This window comes from Sphaerodactylus townsendi, linkage group LG14 (genome assembly GCF_021028975.2).
Source record: "Sphaerodactylus townsendi isolate TG3544 linkage group LG14, MPM_Stown_v2.3, whole genome shotgun sequence".
Classification (NCBI taxonomy): domain Eukaryota; kingdom Metazoa; phylum Chordata; class Lepidosauria; order Squamata; family Sphaerodactylidae; genus Sphaerodactylus; species Sphaerodactylus townsendi.
This window is the reverse complement of record NC_059438.1, coordinates 29,159,724-29,185,666: the sequence shown is the minus strand read 5'-3', so window position 1 is coordinate 29,185,666 and position 25,943 is coordinate 29,159,724. Positions and strand designations below refer to the sequence as shown.

At 46.1% G+C, this 25,943-nt stretch overlaps 1 protein-coding gene across 6 annotated transcripts in view; it reads right to left on the bottom strand.

Annotated features, from left to right (window-relative positions):
* The window catches only part of NTF3 (neurotrophin 3), a 104,834-nt gene extending 79,263 nt beyond the window's left edge, over window positions 1-25,571 (bottom strand). For 2 of the 6 annotated variants that reach the window (XM_048516231.1, XM_048516229.1), the window contains exon 1: window positions 22,925-23,038. Coding sequence is in view for 2 of the 6 variants with exons in the window: in XM_048516229.1 (XP_048372186.1) it covers window positions 22,925-22,942 (18 nt within the window). In the remaining 4 variants the exon portion in view is untranslated. Of the gene's footprint in view, window positions 1-22,924; window positions 23,039-25,091 lie in introns of those variants that run through there. The other 4 variants (XM_048516230.1, XM_048516233.1, XM_048516232.1 and 1 more) reach the window with 4 other exon arrangements.
* Window positions 25,572-25,943: the final 372 nt, after the last annotated feature.

Sequence of the window (25,943 nt, the reverse complement as noted above, 5' to 3'; positions counted from 1 at the left end):
AATGAAAAGTAGGAGAGGAGAACCATGTCAACTGCTTCAGGTCTGCATTGAGGAGAAAGGCAGGGTACAAATGGAAGTAAGTAAATGCATACACATGCTCCAAAGATTCTGTTGGATACATGTGTACAATGCACAATACTTTTTTGGAGCACCGTTTTCATCTACTGTTGTCTCTGGGAAGAAGAAGAAGAAGAAGAAAAGAAGAAGAAGAAGAAGAAGAAGAAGAAGAAGAAGAAGAAGAAGAAGAAGAAGAAGAAGAAGAAGAAGAACAACAACAACAACAACAACAACAACAACAACAACAACAACAACAACAACAACAAGAAATAAGAACAAGAACAAGAACAAGAAAGAAGGAGGGAGGAGGAAGAAGAAGAAGAAGGGAGGGAGGGAGGAGAAGAAGAAGAAGAAGAAGAAGAAGAAGAAGAAGAAGAAGAAGAAGAAGAAGAAGAACAAGAACAAGAAGAACAAGAAGAACAAGAAGAACAAGAAGAACAAGAACAAGAACAACAAGAACAACAAGAACAAGAGGAGGAGGAGGAGGAGGAGGTTGGATTTATATCCCCCCCTTTCTCTCCTGCAAGGAGACTCAAAGGGGCTTACAAACTCCTTTCCCTTCCCCCCTCGCAATAAACACCCTGTGAGGTAGGTGGGGCTGAGAATGTTCCAAGGAGCTGTGACTAGCCCAAGATCACCCAGCTGGCATGTGTTGGAGTACACAAGCTAATCTGGTTCACCAAATAAGCCTACTGTAAGGCTGAACACCACTCAAAGTCGACATAAAAAAGGGAACTTTATTGATTCTTGTCCTCAGTTCCAGTATTTATTCTATTTTCGAATCAGGCAGCAATGAATCAGCTTCCCCCCCCCCCCCCACCCCTAGTCTCTGGTCTCTCATTGGTTCTGACTGGGCTACATAGTTTCGGTCTGACGTAGTTCCCCAGCTCGGTTTCCCGCTCTAATGCCAAAAGGTGAGAACTGGTGATTGCTGGGAATTGTAGTCCTGACAGCTCCACAGCTCAAGTGGCCGAGCGGGGAATCAAACCCAGTTCTCCAGATTAGAGTGCACCTGCTCTTAACCACTGGCTTGTGGTACAACTAGAGGGGTATCAAGTAAGAAAACCCAAAAGCTGGATTTTGATTTTGGAGGCCAATCCTCTTTTCTGCATTGTCCGCTATCTCACTCTCCCCTCTACTTACCCCACTTCACTCTTCATAGCCACTAAGAACTAAGTCCTTGCGCAAGTTTGCATGAAACCCAGTTCACCCCCTCTGCCCCTGAAAAAGCATTTTAACTTCACTTCTGGCCACGAAACTCCCCTCCACACACATGCAAATCGTTTCCCCACAGAAATCCCTGACCTTTCATTCTGTTCCATAGGGCCAAGAATCAACCAAGCGTGTCCATGCGCAACAAGGAGAAAGAAAGAGCTCTACAAATGCCAGATGTTTTGTATCACAAGAAAGGACCCCTATTCAAGACCACAGTGTAGCTCATTGAACATAATTGGATGCACATTCCCATGGCATCTATTCCATCCTTAATGTTCCAAGACGGCTTCACATCCCCACTTTTGACACAATTAAGCGATCCCCCAACACAAACGCTAGTACATCCAGAGGCACGGAAGTTCCTCCACTTCCACCAGCTCCACAGAGTAATCCGAACACCTCCCGTAAGTTAGCTCACAAGTTCACGTAAGGTAGAGCAACCAAGACACTCAGCTTTGAGCAATGGAAATCCTCAATTCAGTCGATCTATGGCTACCAATCTTGACCCTCCTTGATCTGAGATTGCAAACGCCTTAGCAGACCAGGTGCTCGGTAGCAGCAGCAGCAGAAGGCCATTGCTTTCCCATCCTGCACATGAGCTCCCAAAGGCACCTGGTGGGCCACTGCGAGTAGCAGAGTGCTGGACTAGATGGACTTTGGTCAGATCCAGCAGACTCTTTCTTATGTTCTTATGATGTGAGAAGTGGGGTTTTTCTAGTGGAATCTATTTTCCTTCACCTTAAAATGGATTCAAGGTGAAGGAAAAGAGATTCCACCTAAACATTAGGAAGAACTTCCTGACTGTCAGGGCTGCTTGACAGTGGAATTCACTGCCTTGGAGAGTGGCGGAGTCTCCTTCTTTGGAGGTTTTTAAACAGAGGCTGGATGAGCATATGTCAGGAGTGCTTTGATTGTGTGTTCCTGCATTGCAGGGGGTTGGACTTGATGGCCCTTGTGGTCTCTTCCAACTCTACGATTCTATGATTCTCATTGTGGTATGCATACTTGTAGGGTTCTTTGGGTATGAACACCTGTGGTGGGGCAGTGGTAGAGCATTTGCTTAGCATGCAGAAGGTCCCCATTCTCTCCAATTGAAAGGGTTAGGGAGCAGGTGGTGTGAAAGACCTCAGCCTGAGAACATGGAGACAAGCTGCCAGTCAATTGACCTTGATGGACCAAGGATCTAAGTAAGAGAAGGAAACCTTTAGATTCCAGAGGGGATTCATGTTGGCCCTTCTGCTACTTTTTTTTCAATTGTAAAATTCAGATCACATGTCATTGGAGATTGCACTGTCTGGACAGGAAAATCCAGGAAGAGTATGATGATGCAATAAAGCCAGCATGGGAGAGTGTTTATAGTGCTCAGCTATGATCTGGGAAACCCTGGTTCAAATCCCCACTCTACGATGGAAGCTCGCTGGGTGGTCTTTGGGCCAGTTATACAATCTCAGCCTAACCTACTTCAGAAGGGTAAAATAAAATGGAGGAGACTGAGCTAAGCCATTTGGGGTCTCCTTTGGGGTGGGGGAGGTATAAATGAAGCAAATCAGTCAAGAAATGTTAAATGATTCAGCTCAGGGTTTCTTGGTGGTCACTCCTGTGATAGGAAACAGGCTTTCCTGAGGAAGTGTGCAAAGCCCCCAACCATGCAGAAGTTTCGGAGGCTCTGGAAAGTTGTGCTTCCTGAATGTCTTTTGAGTGGCACTTATCGCCTGCTTTTTTTTTTAACTTCTGCTCCTTTGAGTTGAGATTTTTTGGTTTTGAGTTGAGATTTTTTGGTTTTGATTAACTGATGTCAGTTGCTTTGAGAAAAGCGGGATATAAATATGATAGACAGACAGACAGATGTGTATTGCTCCACAAATAAGTAATGTTGATTTTTGTTTGTTTTTCAATTTTAACCTTAGGCTGGATCCACAAGCTAGAGGACCCCTGCAGGGATAGGGCAGGGTACAGATAGATAAATGACAGATGACAGATGACAGATGATAGATGGAAGATGATAGATGGATAGGTAGGTAGGTAGGTAGGTAGGTAGGTAGGTATAGGTAGGTAGGTAGGTAGGTAGGTAGGTAGGTAGGTAGGTAGGTAGGTAGGTAGGTAGGTAGGTAGGTAGGTAGGTAGGTAGGTAGGTAGGTAGGTAGGTAGGTAGGTAATTATGTTCCAGCTTTGTTATCATAATTATTCACTTTCAGATGGTCTTGAAACTATACAGGAAAATTCAGGAACCAAATAGTTACCCCAGTCCAAAGATGGTGCCAATATCCAGTGATGGATGGATACCTGGATATTTCCTATACATATTTATCCAGTGATGGATGGATACCTCTTTGATACCTGGATATTTCCTATACATTCTAATTCTGCTTAATTTCTTTAAACCATGTTTCACCAAAAGCCACCTCAAATGACTGACTGGGTCAAAAGGGCACAGTGGATATAAATTGTAAAAAAAAACTAACCAGTTAAATAAAGAAATTTGAAAACATTTAGAGAAATTGTACAGGACAGTAATTTAAACATGCTAGTTTGAGATGTGGGCAATGGGGTAATTGGGGGCACAACTATGTTTGTCTGAGAAGCTTACAGACAGACAGTCAGAAGTGTCGACATCCATACCAAAGCTAAGAAGGCTGAGTTATTTCCAGCTATGGCATGAAGCTTAAATCTGAGGCCGCAGAGAAGGAGGAGGAGGACAGGGAGCCAGTGGAGGAATTCAAAGAGTGAGAATGACATGACCATAGCTGTAGGCAAGAAAAATGATCTCAGTTTACAACAGCATTTGTCTGGACGGAAGGGGAGGAAATGTGGGTGCATGGAAGCTGTTAGAGTAATAAGAGGCAGCTTTCAGACAAACGCTGCACCAGACACAACTTCTCTCCTGCTGCACAGCACCCACCCACTCCACGTTCAGAAGATGGGCAGCAATGAAACATTAAGAAACAATAAAAAGCAATGATGTTTCAAGGCAGGGAGAGTGGTTGGGATGGGTATGCCGCAAGCATTGGGGTTGCATCAGCCCTGATCTTAACAATGCTTGCAATTCTCTGGGTGTGGGGTCAAAGGGTGAGGAGACTCACAATGGCACACAGCTTAATTTATCGATGGCATTCAACTGGGGCTGGTTGCAAACAACGGGGCCTTAATAATTAGAACAACAAGACTGAATGAGCAAGGAAGGTTAAAAAAATATGGTCAGCATTTGAACAGTTCAGGCTGGAAAATTCCAAGCAAATACATCTGGGGGGAATTAATGTGAAATGCAAGTATTAAATAAGTGGGAGAAATCTGGGGCTCCATACAGAAAGAGAAAGAGAGTTGAGGCAGGATTCTGGAAAGGGAATATTAGAAATACATTTTCAAGGCGGAAGTAGCAGCATAAAAGGACCAATGTCCGAAGGGCATGTTGCATTAAATACACAGCTCCTGCCAAAGTGGAAGCCTTTATGTCTAGCTCAGGCTGACCAGACGTCCTGCTTTTGGCGGGACAGTCCCGCCTTCAAACAATTTGTCCCGTGTCCCGCAGGTTATTTAAATTGTCCCGATTTTTGGAGGCTGCCGCACTGCCTTCTGGGGCACAAGGCAGTGCGGCAGCCTCCCCCGCGCACGGCCGCAGAAGCACGGCCTTCTGGGGCTTGCCGTTTCCCCCCCTGTCACAGGGCGGGAAATAGCAAGTCCCAGAAGGCAGTGTGCTCCTGCGACTGCACGCGCATGTGCGCGCGCGTGTGGCCACCTACCCCCATCTTGGTTCACAAAGGTGACCATCTGGTCACCTTAGTCTAGCTCTCTCCTCCCCCTTGACCACCAGGAGCAGAACGTATGCATGTTCTGACATGACTTCACTGTCTGCCCTCAATGGCTGTTTCCGCACGGCCAGAGGCAGCAGCTTCCCACCGGCTTTGATTAAGCCGGTGGAGTGTCGGGACCATTCGCATGGTCCCATGCGGGCAGTCCCGATGCCCAATGTTCCTCTGCAGCTCCAGGCAGCTGGAAAGACACGCCCATGCTGCCCTCTGACCCTTGGGGGTTACAGGGTCACAGGGCAGCATGGGCATGTCGTTCCAGCCACCCGGAGCTGCAGAGGAATGCAAGGTAAGTCCCTTGCAGACACTGGAGGGGCCAAAAGCGGTGCCCTCATGCCGGTGCTGTTCACACTGCGCCAGTGGGAAGACACTGCTCTTCAAAAACCTCACTCAACAAGTGAGGTTTGAAAGCAGCGTCTTTGCGCCGTTTGGCGGGGGTGGGGACGGTGCTGCCATGATGCAGTAGCACCTCCTGTGCAAACAGCACCCTAGAGATGGCATTTTTTGGCTGTGCGGAAACAGCCCAAGTCAGCAGCAAGTGATGCTGAATAGGGTAAGAAAGCCAAAAGCCAGTAATAAGAGTGCTTGGTGATGTTCTACTATACATTATTTAGGGCAGAGGAAGCTAAGAGTAAGGCAACAGAAAATGGTAAGTCCTTCATAAGTCCACAGTCCACTAATGGTCCTCAGTCCATTCACAGATTGTCCTTTAATATGTTCAATGGAGAGAGAACTTTCTCTTGCACATATTCTATAGAAATTGCCCTCTTATGCTGCTTCTCAATTTTAATGGAGGTTGCTCAGAACAGGAGACCTCTCCAGTGGATTGCACCTAATAAAACTATGGCTGAGAAGAAAATGACGAGGGGTAATTGTGAATGTTATCCTTAAACACTGAGAAATGGAAGGGATTTCTTAGGAAAAGTAACCGATGGGATAAAGAGGGTGAGATGAATGACTTATAAGGAAAAACTAAATATGTTCTGAGTCACTAGGCCAAAAAATGCCTAAACATGGATATAGGAGGAGAAGTGTCAGGAAACCGCAAATGCCAAAGCAAGATAGAAGTTGTTGGGAACTATACTAAGGATAACAAAAAAAAATCAACCCAAAACAGACTAGGTAACCCAAAAAAGGTTGGAAAAAAAAGAGGGGGAACTTCTATATGGAAATATAAATGTCAATTGCAGAAAAGTTAAAATTATATTTCAAAAACTTTAATCAAATTATAAATATTAAAAACTGCATTGTACAATTTTGGTTATGTGTGCAGGAACCTTTCTCTAATGTAAAAAAAATTATAGCAAAATTGCACTTCTACCGTATATGCGAAGGAAGATGTCACACTCTTGCTTATGATAAGTACTATTATAGGTAACATAGAATACATGCAAACTTAAACATGTTTTGGCTCTCAGGCCTCCCTCAGTGATTTAAATTTATAATTTGTAAACTATGAAATGTTTTTATTAAAATTACAACATGCCTGACCAAAGACCTGAACATTCAGATGTGTAGGTGGGGGGTGGGGGGTGCTACGTGAAATAGGTACGTATTTGTTTGTAATTTGAAAATAACTTTCCAAATGGTTGGTGTTAGTGGTCCAAATGTATCCACAAGGCAGTTCAGGATAAAGCATTGCCCAGTGGCATGTATAGCCACGTACAGGAAACGACATGCCAAAAGCCAACTTTATCATTGACAAAATGGGATCCGTTTTAAAACAGATGGAAAGATCTCGCTGCGGAAAACGTCCTTAATTGCTTAAACAATTCCTATTCAAAAATAATGAACATAGTAGTAAAACTAATATATGCACAGTTCTCCCAAAGGAACCAACTGCATGCGCATTTCATGATCTATCCGTCTAATGCTTTTTTATCCTGTCCTTCCAAGGAGCTCAGTATGTGATTTTTCCCTTCTTTGTTTTATCGCAACAAGAGCCCTGTGAAACAGATGAGGCTGAAAGAAGGTGGCTGATCCAAGGACACGCAGAGCTTCAGGGGTAAATGGGGACTTGAACCCTTGAGTGCCTACAAGTTTCGATTTTGATTCACGTTTGTCTCCTCCCTCCATTTTGAAACACCCGGACCCCTTCCGCACATGCAGAATAATGCACTTTCAATCCACTTTCACAATTGTTTGCAAGTGGATTTTGCTATTCCACACAGCTGCAAAGTGGATTGAAAGTGCATTATTCTGTATGTGCGTAAGGGGCCCATGTTTCTTTACGAATGGCCAGTGTAATTTCAGTCTGCTTAAGACTAAGACCCCTTCCACACATGCAGAATAATGCACTTTCAATCCGCTTTCACAATTGTTTGCAAGTGGATTTTGCTATTCCGCACAGTAAAATCCAGCTGCAAACTGCATTGAAAGTGGATTGAAAGTGCATGATTCTGCATGTGCGGAAGGGGCCCAGCTGCTTGGGTAACATTAGAAGGCCACGTAAGAGAGTTTTCTAGCCATTAGTACTTTGAAAGATCAAGAATTTGTGGAAGGAGCAAAGTCTGTCTCAGACTATCAGACAGTTCATCAAGACTTCTCAAATGATTAATTAACACGCTGTTAGCCACACAAAAAATACTGCCACGTTAGCATTTCTCAGCAACGGGTCAGGTGGTCTCTCAAGTATGGTTTTGAGCATTTTAATTGACCCAGTTCAACAAGGAAAGCAAGACTGCTTCCATACGTCACTCATCTTGCTTGGGGACCTGTGCTGCTGGCAGACATCAGTTATGGCGAAGTCAGGCAATCCAAAGTCAAGGCAGGCAGCAAATAAAGGCGCAGTCAGGCAGCCCAAAGTCAAACAAGTCCAGGAATTTAAGCAGGCAGACAGGCACGGAGGTACAAGGCGTGGAGCAGGGAACCTGGTGCGTGGAACTTTCCAGTGAAAGCTCCTGGTGTGTGGAATACTGGAAAGTTCTCGCATGCCAAAGGTGCTACTCCCTAATACCAGCCACACCCCATACGCATCGGAGTCAGCAAAAAAATTAAAGGATGCTGATAAAGAAGAAGAGTTTGGATTTATACCCCACCTCTCTCTTTTGTAAGGAGACTCAAGGTGGCCTACAAGCTCCTTTCCTTTCTTCTCCCCACAACAGACACCTTGTGAAATACCCTGTTTCCCCGAAAATAAGACATCCCCTGAAAATAAGACGTAGTAGAGGTTGCGCTGCAGTGCTAAATATAAAGCATCCCCCGAAAGTAAGACGTAGCAAAGTTTTTGTTTGGAAGCATGCCCGACGAACAGAACACAGAAAAATAAGACATCCCCTGAAAATAAGACATAGTGGATCTTGGGGAGCAAAAATTAATATAAGACACTGTCTTATTTTCAGGGAAACACGGTAGGTGGGGCTGAGAGAGTTCCGAAGAACTGTGGACACTCAAGGTCACCCAGCAGGAATGTAAAAGTGCGGAAACACATCTGGTTCACCAGATAAGCCTCCGCCACATAAATGGAGGAGTGTGGAATCAAACCCAGTTCTCCTGATTAGAATCCACCTGCTCTTAACCACTACACCATGCTGGAACCTGGAGAGCAATAGACTGAAAAAAAACCTTTTCCCCTTTTCCTCTTCATTTTGCTTCCTCTTTTGTTAACATCCAGCCTATCAAGGAGTTCTGGAGAACTTGTCATGTTACTTTGGTTGGTCTTCATGAAAGGCATTACATGTCCTTTAGAGAAAAGGTCACAGGTATGAAGGCAGACTCATCATTTGCATATTCATTCCATTTGCTACCTTTGGCCTAACATGTTTTAAAGTTATCTGAAGCATTAAACAAAACCTGCCAAACCTGTTTAATCACTGGCAGAAGAGTGAGAACAATGACGCATTCCACATTAAGATCTTGGTACCTCCAGTCTAAAAACATCAAAGGCTGACAATAAACGAAAGTAGATTCCCAAGGCATTGTCAATCCCAGTTTTGAACAGGCACCGAGCGCTTGCTAATTTTCCAGATTCCCTTAATACTATTGCCTCATCAGCCATTACTGAAACGATTAGATGCCCTACGAAGATAGGCCTAGTTATTGAAATCTTACATGTCAACACCTGGGCACACCCAACTCCGCCAGGAACTGAAGAGCTGGGAGATGGGTTTACCAGGAAGCCAGTAAGAGGGCACAGGAAAGCTGGGAGTGCGGGGGAGAGGCAGGAGGCCACCCCAATCCTTTGAAGAGAAAAAGGCTCTGGGAAAGGGTAGCAGTAAGAAAGAGAAGAGGGGAATCCTCGCTTGTAGCCAAGGAAGGTGTTTTGCTGAGGAGTGGAAGAGCTGTAATGAGCTGGATGTTGAAATAACCAAGCAAATTAGCAAGGTTAGCTTACTAGCCAAACCATAATTTGTGGCTGCCCCTGGCCCCTCCCTGCGGCTGCCAGAAAACTGGCGAGAAGAAAGGCGGCGAAGGGGGAGTGTCTCTTGGGCTGCTTCTTCCAGCTCCAAGGCTCAGCACCACAAAGGGAGCTGCTACCCACAAACACACACACACACACATACCTTGATAAAAGCTGGGTTTGGTTGCCACAAATGTTTATTTTCCAAAAAAAGAGTTAACCCCATTTTTTGGGACCACAGTTGTCCTTTTGCATAAATTATTCTAAAGGTTGTTTCGTTGGACTAAAAATCAACCTGGCCTTTCAATCCAAGCTGAAATTTTAAGATTTTAGTCCTGTGTGATGTTTTGTCACAGATCGACTAAACCAAGGGTAGGGAACCTGCGGCTCTCCAGATGTTCAGGAACTACAATTCCCATCAGCCTCTGTCAGTATGGCCAATTGGCCATGCTGGTAGGGGCTGATGAGATAACCGGATTCCCCTGGACTAAACTATTAGCCAATTTGCTGCTTTGCATCTAAATCAAAATTAAAGTACTGCTTTGCAAATCATTGGAAGCCTTATACAAAAGAGAGGGGCATGAAGAGACAATCTAGAATTATTCTTATTCTTATTATTCACATTTTGTATACCCAAAAGTAAAGATATCTAAAGATCCATGACCTGAATGGTCTAGGCTAGTCTAGGCTGACCAGCCGTCCCGCTTTTGGCGGGACCGTCACGCCTTTAGACAATGTGTCCCACGTCCCGCGGGTTAAACAAATTGTCCCGATTTTTGGGAGGCTGCTGCACTGCCTTCTGGGGCGCAAGGCAGTGCGGCAGCCTCCCGTGCACCCGGCCGCAGGAGCGCATGGCCTTCTGGGGCTTGCCGTTTGCCGCTCTGTCACAGGGTAGTCTGATCTCATCAAATATCAGAAAGTAAGCAGGGCCACCCTAGTTAATATTTGGATGGGAGACCTCCAAGGAAGTCCAGGGTTTGCCCAGGAAAGGCAGCCAATGACAAACCACCTCTTTGGGTGGCTTGAAAACTCCCAAGAGGAGCCACCGTAACCCAGCTATGAGTTGACAGCACTTTATAGGCACATAATCTCCAGTTCTGTTCCTGTCGTCTCCAGTTAAAGCGGTGAGGTAGGGAGATATGTGAAATACTTCTGCTTGAGATCCCGAAGGTCCTTTAATTTCTAATTAAATGTATCCTCGCTCTTACCTACATGTCCCAGGCTAGCTTGATCTTTTCAAATCACAAAACGCAAAGTTGCCCTGATTAACAGTTGGATGGAAGCAGTGGTAGGATTCAAATAATTTAACAACCAGTTCTGGTGGTGGAAATTCAAATAATTTAACAACTGAAGTGTTGCGTGGTTTCCGGGCTGTATGGCCGTGTTCTAGCATTCTCTCTGGCGTTTACATACCATCTGTGGCTGGCATCTTGGAAAGTCCTCTGAAGATGCCAGCCGCAAATCTGGCGAAAGCACCAATGCAACGCTGAGAAAATAACCTCCAGTGATCCCGGCCGTGAAAGCCTTCGACAATAAATTTAACAACTGATCGTTTACAAGCACCATTTTAACAACCTGTTCTACCGAAGTGGTGCAAACCTGCTGAATCCCACTGCTGGAGACCACCAAGGAGGTCCAGGGTTGCTATGCAAAGACAGGCAATGGCAAACCACCTCAGTTCATCTCTTGCCTTGAAACCTCTATGGGATCACTATAAATTAGCTGCGACTTGATGTCACTATGCCTGCAGGAGCGGGTGCATCCTCAGGATGAAGCCGGCGGCTAACCTGGGGCCTTGCCACGGATTCTGCCAGGAAAGCTTTCAGCCTTTACACCTTCCCAACGGGCGGTTGTGAGCAAGAAGGGGAAGTGGTGTAAGCAGCTTTGAGACTCCTTATTGTTGAGAAACAGGGTATAAATCCAAACTCTTCTTTATCTTCTATCTGCCTATAGTGACTTAATTGTAGGGGTTTCCTATCTTTCTTCATGCACCATTGTATGTGCTTCTCTTAGAAATACTCTCCATTGGGCTGCCCATTACGACAACCTGGATACTGCATCTGGTTCAGAGTGTGGCAGCCCTATAATTGTCAGGGTAAGCTGTCAAGAACACATCTCACCTATTTTGAAAAAGCTACATTGGATGCCAGTTAAGAGCAAGTGGATTCTAATGTGGAGAACTGGATTTGATTCTACTCCTCCATCATGGTACGGCCGCCCGCCAGGACCAGTTGGTGTTTCACTGGCTACATTCTGCCATGCCTGCGACCTTGGGCTAGGCAAGGATCGAACTCTCTCAGCCGGCAGCTCAGCTCTGTTGTGGGGAGCCGCGGAGTGCAAGGGCAGAGAACTTGGGAGCCAGCATCGCGGTTCTCCTTACAGTCAAGCAGGTGGGGAGTATAAATCCAAACTACCACTACCACTACATCCTCCTCCTCTTCCTCTTCTTCTTCTTCTTCCTCCTCTTCTTCTTCTTCTTCTTCGCTCAGTTCAGAGCTTTAAAACTCTTTATGGTCTAAGTCCTGCATAACTCAAAGGCCATCTCTTCTCATATGTCCTTTTAGTTGCCACCTGCTACTTGTAACTAGGTTCAGACTAGGGTAGCCTTCCTGGCATCAGCCGAAGCTCATGTTTTTTAAAAACTGTAGCTCCCACTCTACGGAAGGTGCTAATTGAGGAGATGAGGGGGCTCTCATCTCTAGAAATTCTTAGGAGGCACTGACAGGCCTAGCGGGGTTTGTAATGAGATATAGACTGTAAGTGTCTTTTAGGGTTAAACTTTGTGGTTTAAGTTTATTCTGTCTATTTTACACTGTGATTTGAAAGCCATCTACAGCCATAAGGAAAGAAGGGATATACTTAAGGGGACATTTTTTCAAGGTTTTTCTCTGTAGGAATATTTGAAATTTTGGGCGCAGGCTGAAAAAACTTATTATGAAATATTTTCTCTTTCAGATGCCACAAATGGCTTTTCAAGGCCAGGTTTCAAATGACTATTTTAACTGTCCTTCTTAAAAATGGTTTTTGAAAACTGCAACTACAGCTGTAAAATAATTACAACTCTTCCTGCATGTTGTAGAGATTTACAACACCCTCTCACCTACTGCTGATATTCCTTCACCTCCGTCATCTTCAACAAGTTGGTCTATACTTGGAAATACAAACACCCCATCAGGAAACAAGCTAAAATTTGAAGGGCAAAGACGGTTTTAATCAGTTCAATTCCAGGATGAAAGCACAGAATTGTAACAGAAAGTCCTGAGATACAGTACTTTTAAGGATATATGCTCTGTCGTTTAAATGAACAGATATACTTTCCTTGTGGCCATTTACTGTGACATTGTATAATGATGATTTACAACTGGAAAATTCTACTATATTGCAGCGCTTACCAACCCTATATATAGGAGAGCCTACATGCTGGCTAGATTTAACATTATGCCATCCCCGCTCCATAGAGAAAGACTCAAGGGTCTACCAAACGATAAGAGGCTTTGCCCCTGCAGCCCAGGGCAGTTGGATTCCATTGCGCACATTCTCCTCCACTGCCCACTTTACCAGAATCCAAGATCCAGCTTATTACAAATCATTGACTCTATGAAAACCCTGATGGAGCTTGATAAAGTAAATATGCTCTTAAACTGTAATGACCTTGACTGTTGTCTCGCAGTGGCAAAGTTTCTGGCTGAGGTTTGCGAACTGAACTTATGATCCAGTGTGAAGTTTTATCTAGTAATTTTAATTGTATTTATATTGTATGTTCTGTATGCCAATAAAGGCTTATTGAAATTGAAAATTGCAACTGGAAAATTCAGTCTTGCCATAAACTTTGATTCAATATAAATAATGACTGATAACTGTTAATATCTGTTAGAACGCAGAAAGACAATTCAACAGTCCTTTGGACATACAGGTGAGCCTTAGTTTGGATGTTATTAAAGCCTGTGCCTCCTGTATCTTTTCTCTCCAGAACAAAGGTAGAACTAGATTTGCCAATGGGTCTTGAAGAAAATGTCTTTTGAACCTGGGTTCCCCCCCCTGCCCGCGGCAAAACATCTGAGGAGAAATTCTGAGGGAAGTCAAAAAGCATTTCAGAAATTTCTCAGGCAGTTGGATCCCAATTGATCCAGACTTCAAAATGTCCCCACTCCTCTTGCCTGAGAAAAAAAGGTTTTAGGTCTGGAAAGCAGAGATGAGTAATAATAATTAAGTGTTGTTGCGTTTTCATGGCTGGAGATGAGCAGAGACTGTTTGCCGTTGCTTTCCTTTGAACGGCAGCCCTGGAATTCCTTGGTAGCCTCCCACGTATGTACTAACTAGGGCCAACCTTGCTTGGCTTCCAAACTCTGGGACTCAGGCACAAACCACACCTTCGGGCTGCTACAAAAGGTGCTTTCCCCTGATGAAGATACTCTTATGAGCATCTTATGTTGGGGGAAGCATCTCCTCTGAAGAAAAAAAAGGAACTGCAGAAACCAACCCTTAGTTTGATCTACCAAGGCAGTTCTTAGCTCTTACATCATAATTTTGTCTCCTTATTTAAATAGTAACTGGACAATTGACCTACATCCCATCCAGAGGTGGGACCCAGCAGGTTCCCGAGAGTAGGTTACTAATTATTTGTGTGTGCCGAGAGAGGGTTACTAATTGGTGATTTTGCCATGCGATTTTTGCCTTTGTTACGCCCCTCCTTTCAGCAGTAGCGCACAGAACTTGAAGCAGTCTAGCAGGAGGTGCACTGGCGTGCGTGACAGCCTGTGTGTGCGTGCATTCGTTTCCCGCCCAAGGACTGGCGCAGCGGCTGCATCCTTGCTACAGCCCCACCCAGGAATGCCCCGCCCCTGGAATGCCCGACCACGCCCCCATCGTGCCCCACCCAGCCCCATTGGCGCTACGCCACAGTTTGAATCCCACCACCATGGGAACCTGTTATTAAAATTTTTGGATCCCACCACTGATCCCAACCAACTGATCTCACATCTTCCCCCATGTCAAAGAGCAGCTCATGTTTCCGTTTGAATGTTTGTTCCTTCTCTGCTACAAGCATTTACGAAACATTACAGAAACATCCTCTGTACAAATAACCAACCTTTGGTAGCTCCAGGTCTAAGTAAATTCCATGGGGGGGGGGGCACTGTAGCCCTTGTGACACAATTACAACCTTTGAATACAAACTAGATGTAGCAGCACAAACCACATCCGTTTACTACTACACCTTGTTCAAAATCCCAGAGACATGAGCAGCTTCCATATCCTCTTACTAAGCTCTCATATTTGTATCATGAGTAATCCTACCACATGTGGCCCTGTGAAGTTATGAGCTGCCACCTGATAAACTGCAAAGTAAGATACTTGCAAGAAAAGGACATTTGACGAATGTCAAACTATGGGAACTTGTATTAGAAATAAAGAGTAGAAGGAACACCAAGGCATATAATCATTTTTTTAAAATACATATACCCCCAGTATGTATGATCCAGTGGGCATTCTCCTGGAACGTTGTGGAAGCAGGAACTGTTTCATTCAATGTCCAAACTCTATTTTTAGAAATTATATGCTGCATTATCTTCTTTACAGGGTTTAAGGCTGCTTAAAAGTTAATAAAGACACGTCAAGAACAAAAGCGACGAAATCAAACCTTTTGATCTGTACAGCAACAGATGTCCCTTTAAGCGGCTCTATCAATGCATCCTATATTCTAGACGAGATTATCATAACTTGTTCTATGTGGGGCAGCCCTTAAAGATAACACAGAAGTTATCATTGTTGTGAGGCGCCACAGCTGTTGACAGGAGCAAGACATTACATGCATATGAATCTGATTCTTTCTAGGGTTGCCAGATCCCGTTTAACCACTAGAGGGGGAGGGGGAGGGGGTAGAGTTGCCAGCTCCAGATTGGGAAACCCCTGGAGATTTGGGTTTGGGGAGGACAGGCACCACAGCGAGGTACAGTGCCATAGAGTCTATCCTCCAAAGCATCCTTTTTTTTCCCCAAGACAACATGAGCTGTCATTGAGGGGGATTTCCAGGTCCCATCTGGAGGCTGCCATCTAAACTTTACATCCGTTTCCCCACATACACTGAATATGCTGGTCTTAACCTTCAAAGTCCTTCACAGCCTAGGACTTTCAGATCTTTGGGGTGTTGTTTCTCACGTGCAAACCATATAAATCTGTTCCTCCCTTTTGCAGGGCATGTGTATGTGTGACACAGGGGCGGAGCAAGGGGAACTGCGCCCGGGGCACGTGAGCACCCTGCGCCCCTGACACGCCCCCATCCACCCCTACAGGGGCGCGAACCTGGTGCATCACGCCCCCGTCCCCTTGGAGCTACGCTACTGGTGTGACATGATCAGATAACTTAAGGGGCAAATTATCAGCCCATGGCTAAAGTTTCAACTCGTTCCCGCTTATTAAACAACCAGAAAATTAACTGATGACATAGAAGACAGTCTTTCTTGGGAGTGGGAACTCTTATAGCCTGGGTCAGTCTAATAATTGCTTTAGTGGCCAAGGAGTCCTGAACATAATCTGGAAAGTTGCCTTGGCATGGATAAGGAAGTCCCCTAGAGCCAATATTCCAGGGGTCCTCGGAGTACTGTACATCATCAACCCACCAAGGATTTTAAAAACCCTGTGAAGGTTAAACAAAGAGGGTGAACCAAAGGCTGAATGTCACCCACTGAGCTTTGCAGATGAGCAAGGTTTTGAACCCAGATCTCTACCGCCCAAGTCAGACACTCCAGCCATTACAACTTACAGGTTCTCAGAAGTATACCACAATCCAACAACTGAGGTTTTTAAGGCAAGCTGTGGCGGTTTGCCATTTCCTTCCTATACATAGCAACTCTGACCTATCTTGGTGGTCTCTCACTGATACACTTACTGTGTCTGACCCTGTTTAGCTTCTGAGCTCTGACAAGACAGGGCTAGTCTGGGCTATTAGGCTGCCTAACATTGGGACTGGGAAGCAGTGGCGGAGCTACAAGGGGACAGGGGGTGCACTGTACACTGTGTGCATGCCTGGGGGCGCAGAAAATCGCCCCCAGGCCCCTCCCCTTCCCCTCCCCCACGGCACCCCTCACCCCCTTCCCACATTTACCTTAGTTCTTTTCCTTTTCCTAGGACTTTTTCAGGCTGAAAAAAGGCCTGTTCACAGTACAGGCTAAAAACGGCCTGAAAAACTACAGTTCCCAGGAGACCTTGGAGCTCACAAGGTCTCCTGGGAAGTATAGTTCCCATCAGGCCGTTTTTAAGCCTGAACTGCGAATAGGCCTTTATTTCAGCCTGAAAAAGTTCTAGGAAAAGGAAAGGAACTAAGGTAAGTGTGGGAAAGGGGGAAGGGGGGCGCCGCTTGATGGGCAGGGCCCCACAGGGGGGCCACAGGGGGGGAGGAAAATATAGACTGCTCACTAGGTGCAGTTTGGCCCAGCTGCACCTCTGCTGGGTAGAGATAATGTGAGCTGCTTTGTTGTGATTTAAAGTTCACTCTGTTTTGTTTTGTCCTCCAGAGTAGTGCAATTCTTGTCCTTAGGTCCAGCCTTCATCCAGAAACCGTCTAGTCATAAACACTGCTGCCAAAATGCCTTGCCCATGAAAAGCTAGTGGTATGTAAGGAAGAAGAATCATGGGTTAATCTTTTTTCATTGACACACCAACTTTCTAGATACAAACATGGTGTTTTTGTTTTCAACACAGAGGAGAATTCAGATGTATGACACCCCCACCCCCTCCCCCAAAGTGCTTTGTCTGAATGCAAAGACTGACTCAACTTTCTGTTGGGAGCAGAAAAACCACCTCATTTATGAAGCAATAGAGCAACTGTGTTAGATATATGAGATATATATCCAACACAGATATATCAGTTCCACAGGACCTGCAAGACAGAGCTATTCCACCATCAAGCCAGCCGGGTTAGACCTCATTGTAACTTCATCGTAACTTGTGGGTAAGAGTTTTTGGTGCCATCCTGATTAGGCTGTTGTTATCGTATTGTATTTTATTGTGTTTATTGGATTAACTATTTTGTTTTAAATGTATTCTATTTTTAAATGGTCGTACGCCACCTTGAGCCCTGTAGGGAACTGGGCGGGATAAAAAATGTGAAAAAATAAATGAATTAATCAAATATTTTTTCACATATATGTTACCAAAAGACTGAAAATGCAAGTTAATATCTAAAGGCTGATAGGTCTATAGAAGTTCCAAGCATTAAGTAATGCCCTCATTGGCAACCCTAATGGAGGAAGCATGGTTATTTCAGATCAATGTGTGCCATCTTGTTTCTGTCACGCAGATCTCTTCACATTCATAACTTTGCATGTTCCAACTAGAGTCCAAAATGTTTGTTTTCTAGTGAAACAACTCGGCTCCTCCATTTATTGGTCCCTGTGTCTCCCCCACCCACTCATTTCCCCTACAAAGATCATATTCCCAGTTTGAAACTCCCCAGGAACCTGCCCAGTTGGGGAAATTTGCATACAATCCCTCGCCCCACATGCCTTACTCCCCATCCAACTTGGTACCTCATGCAGAATTAAGCAATGAGCATAGAACTCCTAGACCACAAATTGTCAACAGGATCCATGGGGGACCTCTATAGAACACTATACAGGGAATGGGAGGATTTTGTGACTGTGAATTGGCCCCTAATTGGCCTTAGTGATGTCATCACATGACCAAAGCAAGCAGGTCACTACATGGTGCAAAGAACACCCCTCCACTCAGCATTCGCACATGCAGAATTTGAAACACTTTCAGGAGGTGCACCGTGCTTGCGTGGCAGCCTGTGCCCTGCATGCAACCGCTTGCAAACTGCCCAGGACGGTAGCAGCAGCTGCCTCCTTGCCCTGTGCCGCCCAGGAATGCCCATACAGTTTGACCGCCCATCGTGCCCCCACCCAGCCCCATTGGCTACGCCCTGATTTGAATCCACCACCATGGGAACCTGTTACTGAAATTTTTGGATTGCACATGACCAAAACAAGCAGGTCACTGCGTGTGTGGAAGGGGCCCTGGTTTGGTGGGACTGACCCTATGAGTTACCCGGAACAGAGGAAGCTGTGCTAGCTAGAGAGAGACCAAAAGAGTTGAGAAAAACAACAGCAGTCCAGAGGGCAAAAGAATGTAAATATACACACACATCTCAAGTATTGCAATTCGAGTAAATGAATTGTCTGGTTTCACAGCATGTAGACATAGCTGCTGACTGTGAGACCTCTTCTTCCTTGAAAAGCACTACTGATGTGGGGTGATGGGAAAGTTCTACCTGTAAAATCCGATCTGTGACAGTAATTCACCCATGCAAGTATTCTAGGACTGAACATGCATGTCTGAACCAACCCTTTGTCACTTTCTGTACCTGCATGCTTCATTCGCTACCCAACCCATCATAACAAGTTCTTCCTATTCCCAGGACAAGCTTCTAATTCTACAGCCTTCACCTAGAAACCAGCAAATCAATATCACCTATGAATCTTTCAAATATACTAGAGCTGAAATGCCAAGGGGTTCACGGTTCAGATAGACTGCTCTTGCATAGTGGATGTTGTTCCAAACAGCTATCTACTATCATAAGCATACAATTTTCTTGTTCTGTACCAGCAACAATGGGTGAATCCTGCCTTACAACAGTCAAGAACCAAATGGGAAATTTGAATGGTACTGCACTGCAGGATTGTTGCCCTCACTAAAGCTCTGAACAAGCTAGTGTTTGGGGTTTCCTCGTCTACACAGGGTTCCTTCCATACTAACCCTACAAATACAAGTGAAATGTCTCAGTTTATATGGGACGTCAACCTCATATTTTCTTATGTGTCCAGCATCACTTCACAGATCTGACTGTGGGTTATTAATTATTTTCATTTTCTACAACAGACAGGCTTTGTCATCTTTCTAAATTTCTTTTTCACTCATAAATCAGGTGTTCCAGCCCTCGGAAGCAGAAAGAAGCTGTAAACAGCCATATTGGTCCATGCAAAGTCCGAACCTCGTGGGTCATTTTAACCTATAGTTTTTCCAGAGAGATCCTTTTGGAGGTGGGAATTCACAGCAAACTCAGATCTTCTTCTCTTAAAAAGGGCCAACTAGTAAAAAGGTGCTAAAAGGTTAGATATTCTTCGATACTCTTAGCACTTTCCTTCCATCTACAAAGCTATAGATCCCTGTGGAGAAAAAGAATGAGTCTGAACCTCAGCACAATCTCTGGAGCCCAGAAATGCCCTCTGTGTAACTGATCCATAGATTCTATTAAAAATGTCCCCCCCCCCTCCATCGTTCATCTTCCATTCCTCCCACAAAACCTTCCTGCCCGTTTCAACCTTCCTGCCTTCCCCCACACCAGTCCCGACACCCTCCCACAAGACCTCTCTTCCTTTCCTTCCCTCTTCCCACACAAATCATTCCTCTTCATCCCTTTACCTGATCTTCATGCTTAAATGTGTTGGTCCCCTATGGCTTTGTGCACACACTAGCCCCTTCTGCACATGCAGAATAATGCCCTTTCAATCCATTTCCAAGGCACTTTGTAGATGTGCGGAATAGCCAAATCCACTTGCAAACAATTGTGAAAGTGGATTGAAAGGGCATACCCGTTTCTTCCTTGCCCAGGGCCTTCCTCGCTTCCAATATCAGTGCCCCAACATCCCCCCTTCTTCATTAAAACTTGGACCTGTAGAATTCCCACAAGCAATTGTGGATTCCTTGCTTTTATTTATTTACAGTTCAATTTATAGGCCACTCTTTTCTTTAAAGGGGTCCAGAGCGACTTACAATAGATTTAGACTTTAAAAAATCTAAAGCACAAAGCTGCATCTTCTAACTTGGAAAGCTAACACCTTAGCTCCAGATATAAAGAGAGGGCTGTTTGTGGACAGAAAGCCCACTCTGCACATGCTCACTGATGCTCTCCCCTTTGCCACTGCTTCACACATCCTGAAACACGCTCAGTTTATGGCCCCTTCCACACATGCAGGATAATGCACTTTCCAATCCACTTTCAATGCATTTTGCAGCTGGATTTTACTGTGCGGAATAGCAAAATCCACTTTCAAACAATTGTGAAAGAGGATTGAAAGTGCATTATCCTGCACGTGCGGAAGGGACCTATGCCTTGCCTGCTTGTAGCATGAGCTGCCAAAGAAGTTCCTTTGAGCCCAAGAACTTATAAGCAGGAGGTTTGCAAGCACACATTCTGAACTGTGCCAGAAGTGCTTTGAACACACATTCACAGTATGCCTCCGTTGGTTATTGGTTCTTTTTTTCAAAAGCTAAGAATGTGGATGCAAACACCTTCCACTCCTAGCTTCATCCCAGAGATTCTCGGGTTTAGCATCCCCCCTCCCCTTCTTAACCACACCTGTTTTGCAAGGGACTGTCTATCTCTGGCCCTTCTCCAAAAACACAAGAGTGAAGTCATTTCAGAACTGCCCCTGAGCATGCAGAGAGCATGTGTCCTTCATAACTGAGCAATTGCTACCTGGTCTTACACAATTAATGCCAAAGAAGAGCAGGGTTTCCTTTATGCACGCAAGCCGCCTCTCCGCCTCTTTGCTTTGCTTGACAGCGTTTGGGAAACAACGCGCTTAGACCCTGCTGCCTGTTGAAAGCGTTATGGTCGTCTTCCCAGGCTTTCTGCCAGCCTCCTTACCTCCCGATTGGCTCCATTTCTGGGCCACAGATTGCCTCCTACCTGTCTGCGGCTTTCGTGACACCTCTACCTGAAGTCTGGCTAAGCTTCCCATCTTCTCCCAGTGTTTTGCTTTGGAGCTTCAAGATAAGCCGGTGAAACACAAACATATTTAGGCCATAGTAAACTGCAGGAACACACCAGGACTAAGACGCAAACTGGACAGGCCTCCGAATTGAGGGGTAAAGCTTTCTTAGACAGAACCACTTCAGGCTGAAAGGGAGGGAATATTTTAATGGTCTCCCAGGAAAAACAAATCCCTGCTATTATTTAAAAAATTATGCAAGAGGGGGTGTACCCAGTCCAGGTTTGACTGCCATTTTCTTATGAGTAGAAAGCTATTTCCCCTACAGCAGGTTGTTCAAGCAAGATCACCCACCCACCTGCAACCTATACGGGTAAAGTCCCAGAAAAAGCTTTACTGTTTGTCTCCTGGTCCGGGCCATGGGGTGTGTGGCATTCTGGCCTTTTTGGGGTGTGTTTGCCTTGGGGATAGAATTTTCTCAGTTTTCTGGTGCTCAGATAGTTCCCAAATCCCAACTGGCGGTCCATGCCTGTATCCGGGGGAGGGGGTGCAGATCCAGTCCCTTCACACACATACACACACACACACACACACACACACACACACTACTCCGGCCAGAGCCAGGCTCCATCCCCGCCGCTGGAAATAACTGCGCCACAAACAACACAACCACAAAGAGTCACCCCAAAAGGCAGCCCGCCAGTGGCTCCATGCAAACCCCAATGGCGGGGCGGAGGGAAGGGGGCACCTCGAGCTATTTCCAGAGCGAGATCGAGGCCAGCCCTTGCCCTGTTTTATTTTCACCCAGGATTAAGGGACTGGAGGGGGGGGGAAAGGAGGCAGCCCCCCATTGCAAGATCCCTCCTGCGCCCCCCTCCCCAGCCCGCTCCTTTGGGGTCTCCCAAAGAAGCCCCGAATTGCCAGCGAGACAGGCGCCCCCCTGGGTTTTTTCCCCTTTCTTCTGGGGGCTGGAAGGGGACTTCCCAAGGCTTGCTCGAGGAAGCCCCGGCTGGGCTCGAGAAACAACCCCGCTCGCCTTTTCTCCCCCGCCCGCCTCTGCAAACAAACCACCTTTGCAAACTTTCTTCCTTGCACGTGCGAAGGAATGCCTTTGATCTCCCGATCGCGCCGCGGGACTATGAAATCGGCAGTGGGGGGAGGGAGTCTTTTCAAAGGAGGGGGCGTTGGGAGGAGGAGAAGGGGGCACGAAAACATGGAGGGGTGGGTTAATGGTGGTCCTCGCAGACTTTAGTTAGGAAGCGCTTTACCTGGGAATTGGAGCGAGGGGAAGGGTCTGTGCTCTGGAAATGCTAACTGGGCATGACCTGGGACTGGCCGGGCTGGATTTGCAAGGCTTTCGGTTGGGAGCTGCCTTTTGCCGGATCCGGACCCCTCCAGAGTCGTCTTCTGCCTCGATTTTCCCTTGCAAAACGTTGAAGGACACGGAAGCCAGAAACAGAAGGAGCCACCAACGGGAAAGGGCCCCGTTGAGCCCCCCAAGCAAGCTTTACTTAAGAGTAAGCGCCGCGGAGACAGGATGCTTCCCCAGTCCCCACGCCGCCGCCGCCGCCGCTCCTCCCCACGTCCCCAGCGCCGCGATCCTCTAAGCAGTTTTGCACCGAAGGGGGCTTCCTCCCGAGTAAGTGCGCTCGGGGTCGCACGGCGCCGCCGCTCCCTTAACCCTTTGCCCGAGAACCTCAGAAACCCCGGCAAGTAAGGGGAGCCGAGGAAAAGCTGCCCCCAGACCTGATCCGGATCCGGATCCCGATTCGAATAGGTTCGCCCTCGTTCTTGCTTACCGTGGTGGAACTGACCATGGCATCCGTGTGAACGTTTGCAGGGAAGTCGACATGAAGAGGGAGAGGGGGATGGAAATGATCTGGTCATTCAAAAAGAAAAGAAAGAAAGAAAAAGAGGGGGGGGGGTCCCCAGATGTCTCGGGCAGAACTTGCTGGGCTCTGCGATGGGAGAGGAGTCTTTAAAACTCTGAGTCCCGCGAACATGAATCGGCGCGATTATAGCAACCCAGCAGCCAGATGGCTCTCCGCTTTAACCCCTCGAGCGCCAGCCCCGCTCTCTCTCGCTCTCTCAACCCAGGGCTGAGAGATGGCCAGAGAGAGCCCGAGGAGTTTTTATGACAAATCGAGACTTTCTTCTCCCCCCGCGCCGCTTATTTATGTACTATTTACTGCGTGCTTGTTTCAGATGCATCTAATATCAACACACACCCCCAACTTGAAAACTCAACTAAACTAACTGTGAACAGCATCTGCGTAGAAATCGGGTGCTTCTGCTTTGCTGGTTCTGGGGGTTCACTGCAAAATCCCCAGTCCTTAGACCCCAGCCAAAGTGTGCCCCACTGGAATCTAGGAACTCCGCTTAGAATGGCAGCCCTAAAGTGTTACCATCTCTACCTAGCTTCTCTCTGTACAGAAGAAAATGAAATCCGCAGCCACACGCCTTCTGAAATTGACACGCAGCATGGTTCATTTCTGTTCACACATGGAAAGGCTCTCAAACCAGAGGGGGGACATTATAACTTCGCTTGCTTTCAATGGTTGTTTGTTTTTTAATCAGGTTTAAATCAGAAGCTTGCTCGGTCTCCTTGGCTATCAAATCAGCACCAAGGAACCCGCCCTTACCCACCGATGGGGTTTCCAAGAGCAGGCAGGAGGATTTGATTTTTGTAGGTGAGTTCATTAGGAGAAGACAAAACAAACCCTGTAGCGAATTCCTCCCTTGCAACCAGCAACAACCGGTTCTCCACTTTCTTTCTTCTCCTTTTTTTCCAAAAATTTATCTTGCTGGCTCACCCAGAAGAGAGGTGATAATTTTAGCTGCATGCCTCCTTCATTCTCTCTCTAAATTTACTTGCTTAAATCATTGTGCATGTGTGCCTGTGTGTGTGTGTGTCTGTGTGAATGCTTTGTCCCCTTCCCGATTCAGGCAGAATGCAGCAAGCAAGTCAGAACCAAAAATCCTGAGGTCACAGAGGATGGTTTGTGCCGAAAAACCTTTCCCACCCAGAAAGTGGATGCCAGAGAAAGAAAAGTTATTTGGTATGCATCTTCTCCAAACGGTGTGTCCCAGTGAACTTCTTTCAACAAGATGGGTTGACCTGCCTGCAGTTAAGTTTGGTAGCTTTATCCCAAGTAGGAATTAGCTTTTGGCTTATGATGGCTTTGTCATGTATCAGGACGGCACCATAATTACCGTAATTGTGCCTTGTCTAAACAAACAGCCGCCAGCTCCATCAGCGCCTCTTGCCTGCCTAGCCTAACTCTATTTATAATTTCAGTGCATGCATCAAAAGCAAAATGCTTCAAATAGTAGGCTCATATTGTTATCCACAACAGCCCTGTGAGGTTGGGTCTTCTTCCAGGGCAGAAGGAGAACCGTTTCCTAGCAGCTACCCAATCAGTCCATGGCTGAAAGGATCGAACCCTGTAGCAAGTGAAACACGTTGCATTTGTAGGGGTATACATTTGTAGGTCTTTACATCCAGGAAGCAAAGCGTCTTCTTTTTATCCCTCGCCTTTGCCTTCTCATGTACACAGGCGTGTGTATTTACAACAGTAAATGTCAGAAACTGATAAATATTGACATTTGCTGGGAAGAGTCCAATCGCCCAGTTGGAGGTATCTCAATGTTTTGTTTAGCGTCGCATGATGGAGGTTTACATCTATAACAGGAAACTGAGAAAAATGCAGATCCCATTGGGGTAGTTGCTGAAGGCACACCACTTTCCCTCTGGGTCCCTGAAAAGCTTCAAAATCTCCAGTAAATTACAGTATTCACCACATTTCTGACACATACTGTAGCATATATATGTTTTCATGCCCTCGCATAGATTTAGATCATTCATATCTCATGTGTATATATTCCCTAATAGGTTAACAAGGCTACATCTAGCATTATATAATCACAAAAGCATTAAAATGACACTCGATATTATACACATTGTACCTGCCTCATCATCATCGTTTTTTCTGTTCCCGAGGTCGGTTTTTACATCCGAGTGGCCGAGGGGTTCTTTCTTCACAGGTGCCTCGAATCAAAACATTCTTCTACAGCTTTCTGCTGGTCCTCCGATCCGTAAGGAAGTTCATCCTCTCAGCAGCGTGCGGTTTCCATCCAGAATGCAATATTTTTTTAAAAAAAAACAGAAGTAGAAGTCTTTGCTTGGAACAATACGCTGAGCCACGCTCCCAGCCCTCCACCCCTTGCAGAGAAGTCGCAAGAATCAACAGCAGATCCTTTTTTCCCCCGAGGAACGAGGGAGTCTCCACTTCCAGCGCCCAAACGGTTAACAACTCAGGAAGCTGTGGATTGCCAGCCCAGTCCGCAGTTCAAGCGAAGGGGCAGAGCGAAGCTCCCCAGTCCATTTGCAGGCCAGGGCCTGGGTACCTCTGGCTATTTGCATTGTTCCCCACTAGAGATGCCCCCTCCCAACTTGAGCTTCTGGCTGCCTGAAGTCAACACACCTTGTAATTTGAGCTCCATCGCCTCATCTTGCCAAATGTGTGTGCGAGGGGGGGGGGGAGGGGGAGAAAGCCAGGTTGTCTTCACAACTTTGCAAAAGGGAACCAACCAGCACGCTCCCAGTTTGTCCTGCTCAGAAGGAAAAGATTCAAATTGCCACTTTAATTAAAAAAACACACACACCACCTCCCCCCAAGAGTTTTCTCTTTCTAAGCCCTTGTAAGCATGGTGTCAGAGCCAGTGTGGGGTAGTGGTTAAGAGGGGTGGACTCTAATCCGGAGAACCGGGTTTGATTCCCCACTCTTTCACGTAAGTGGTAGACTGCTATCTGGGGAA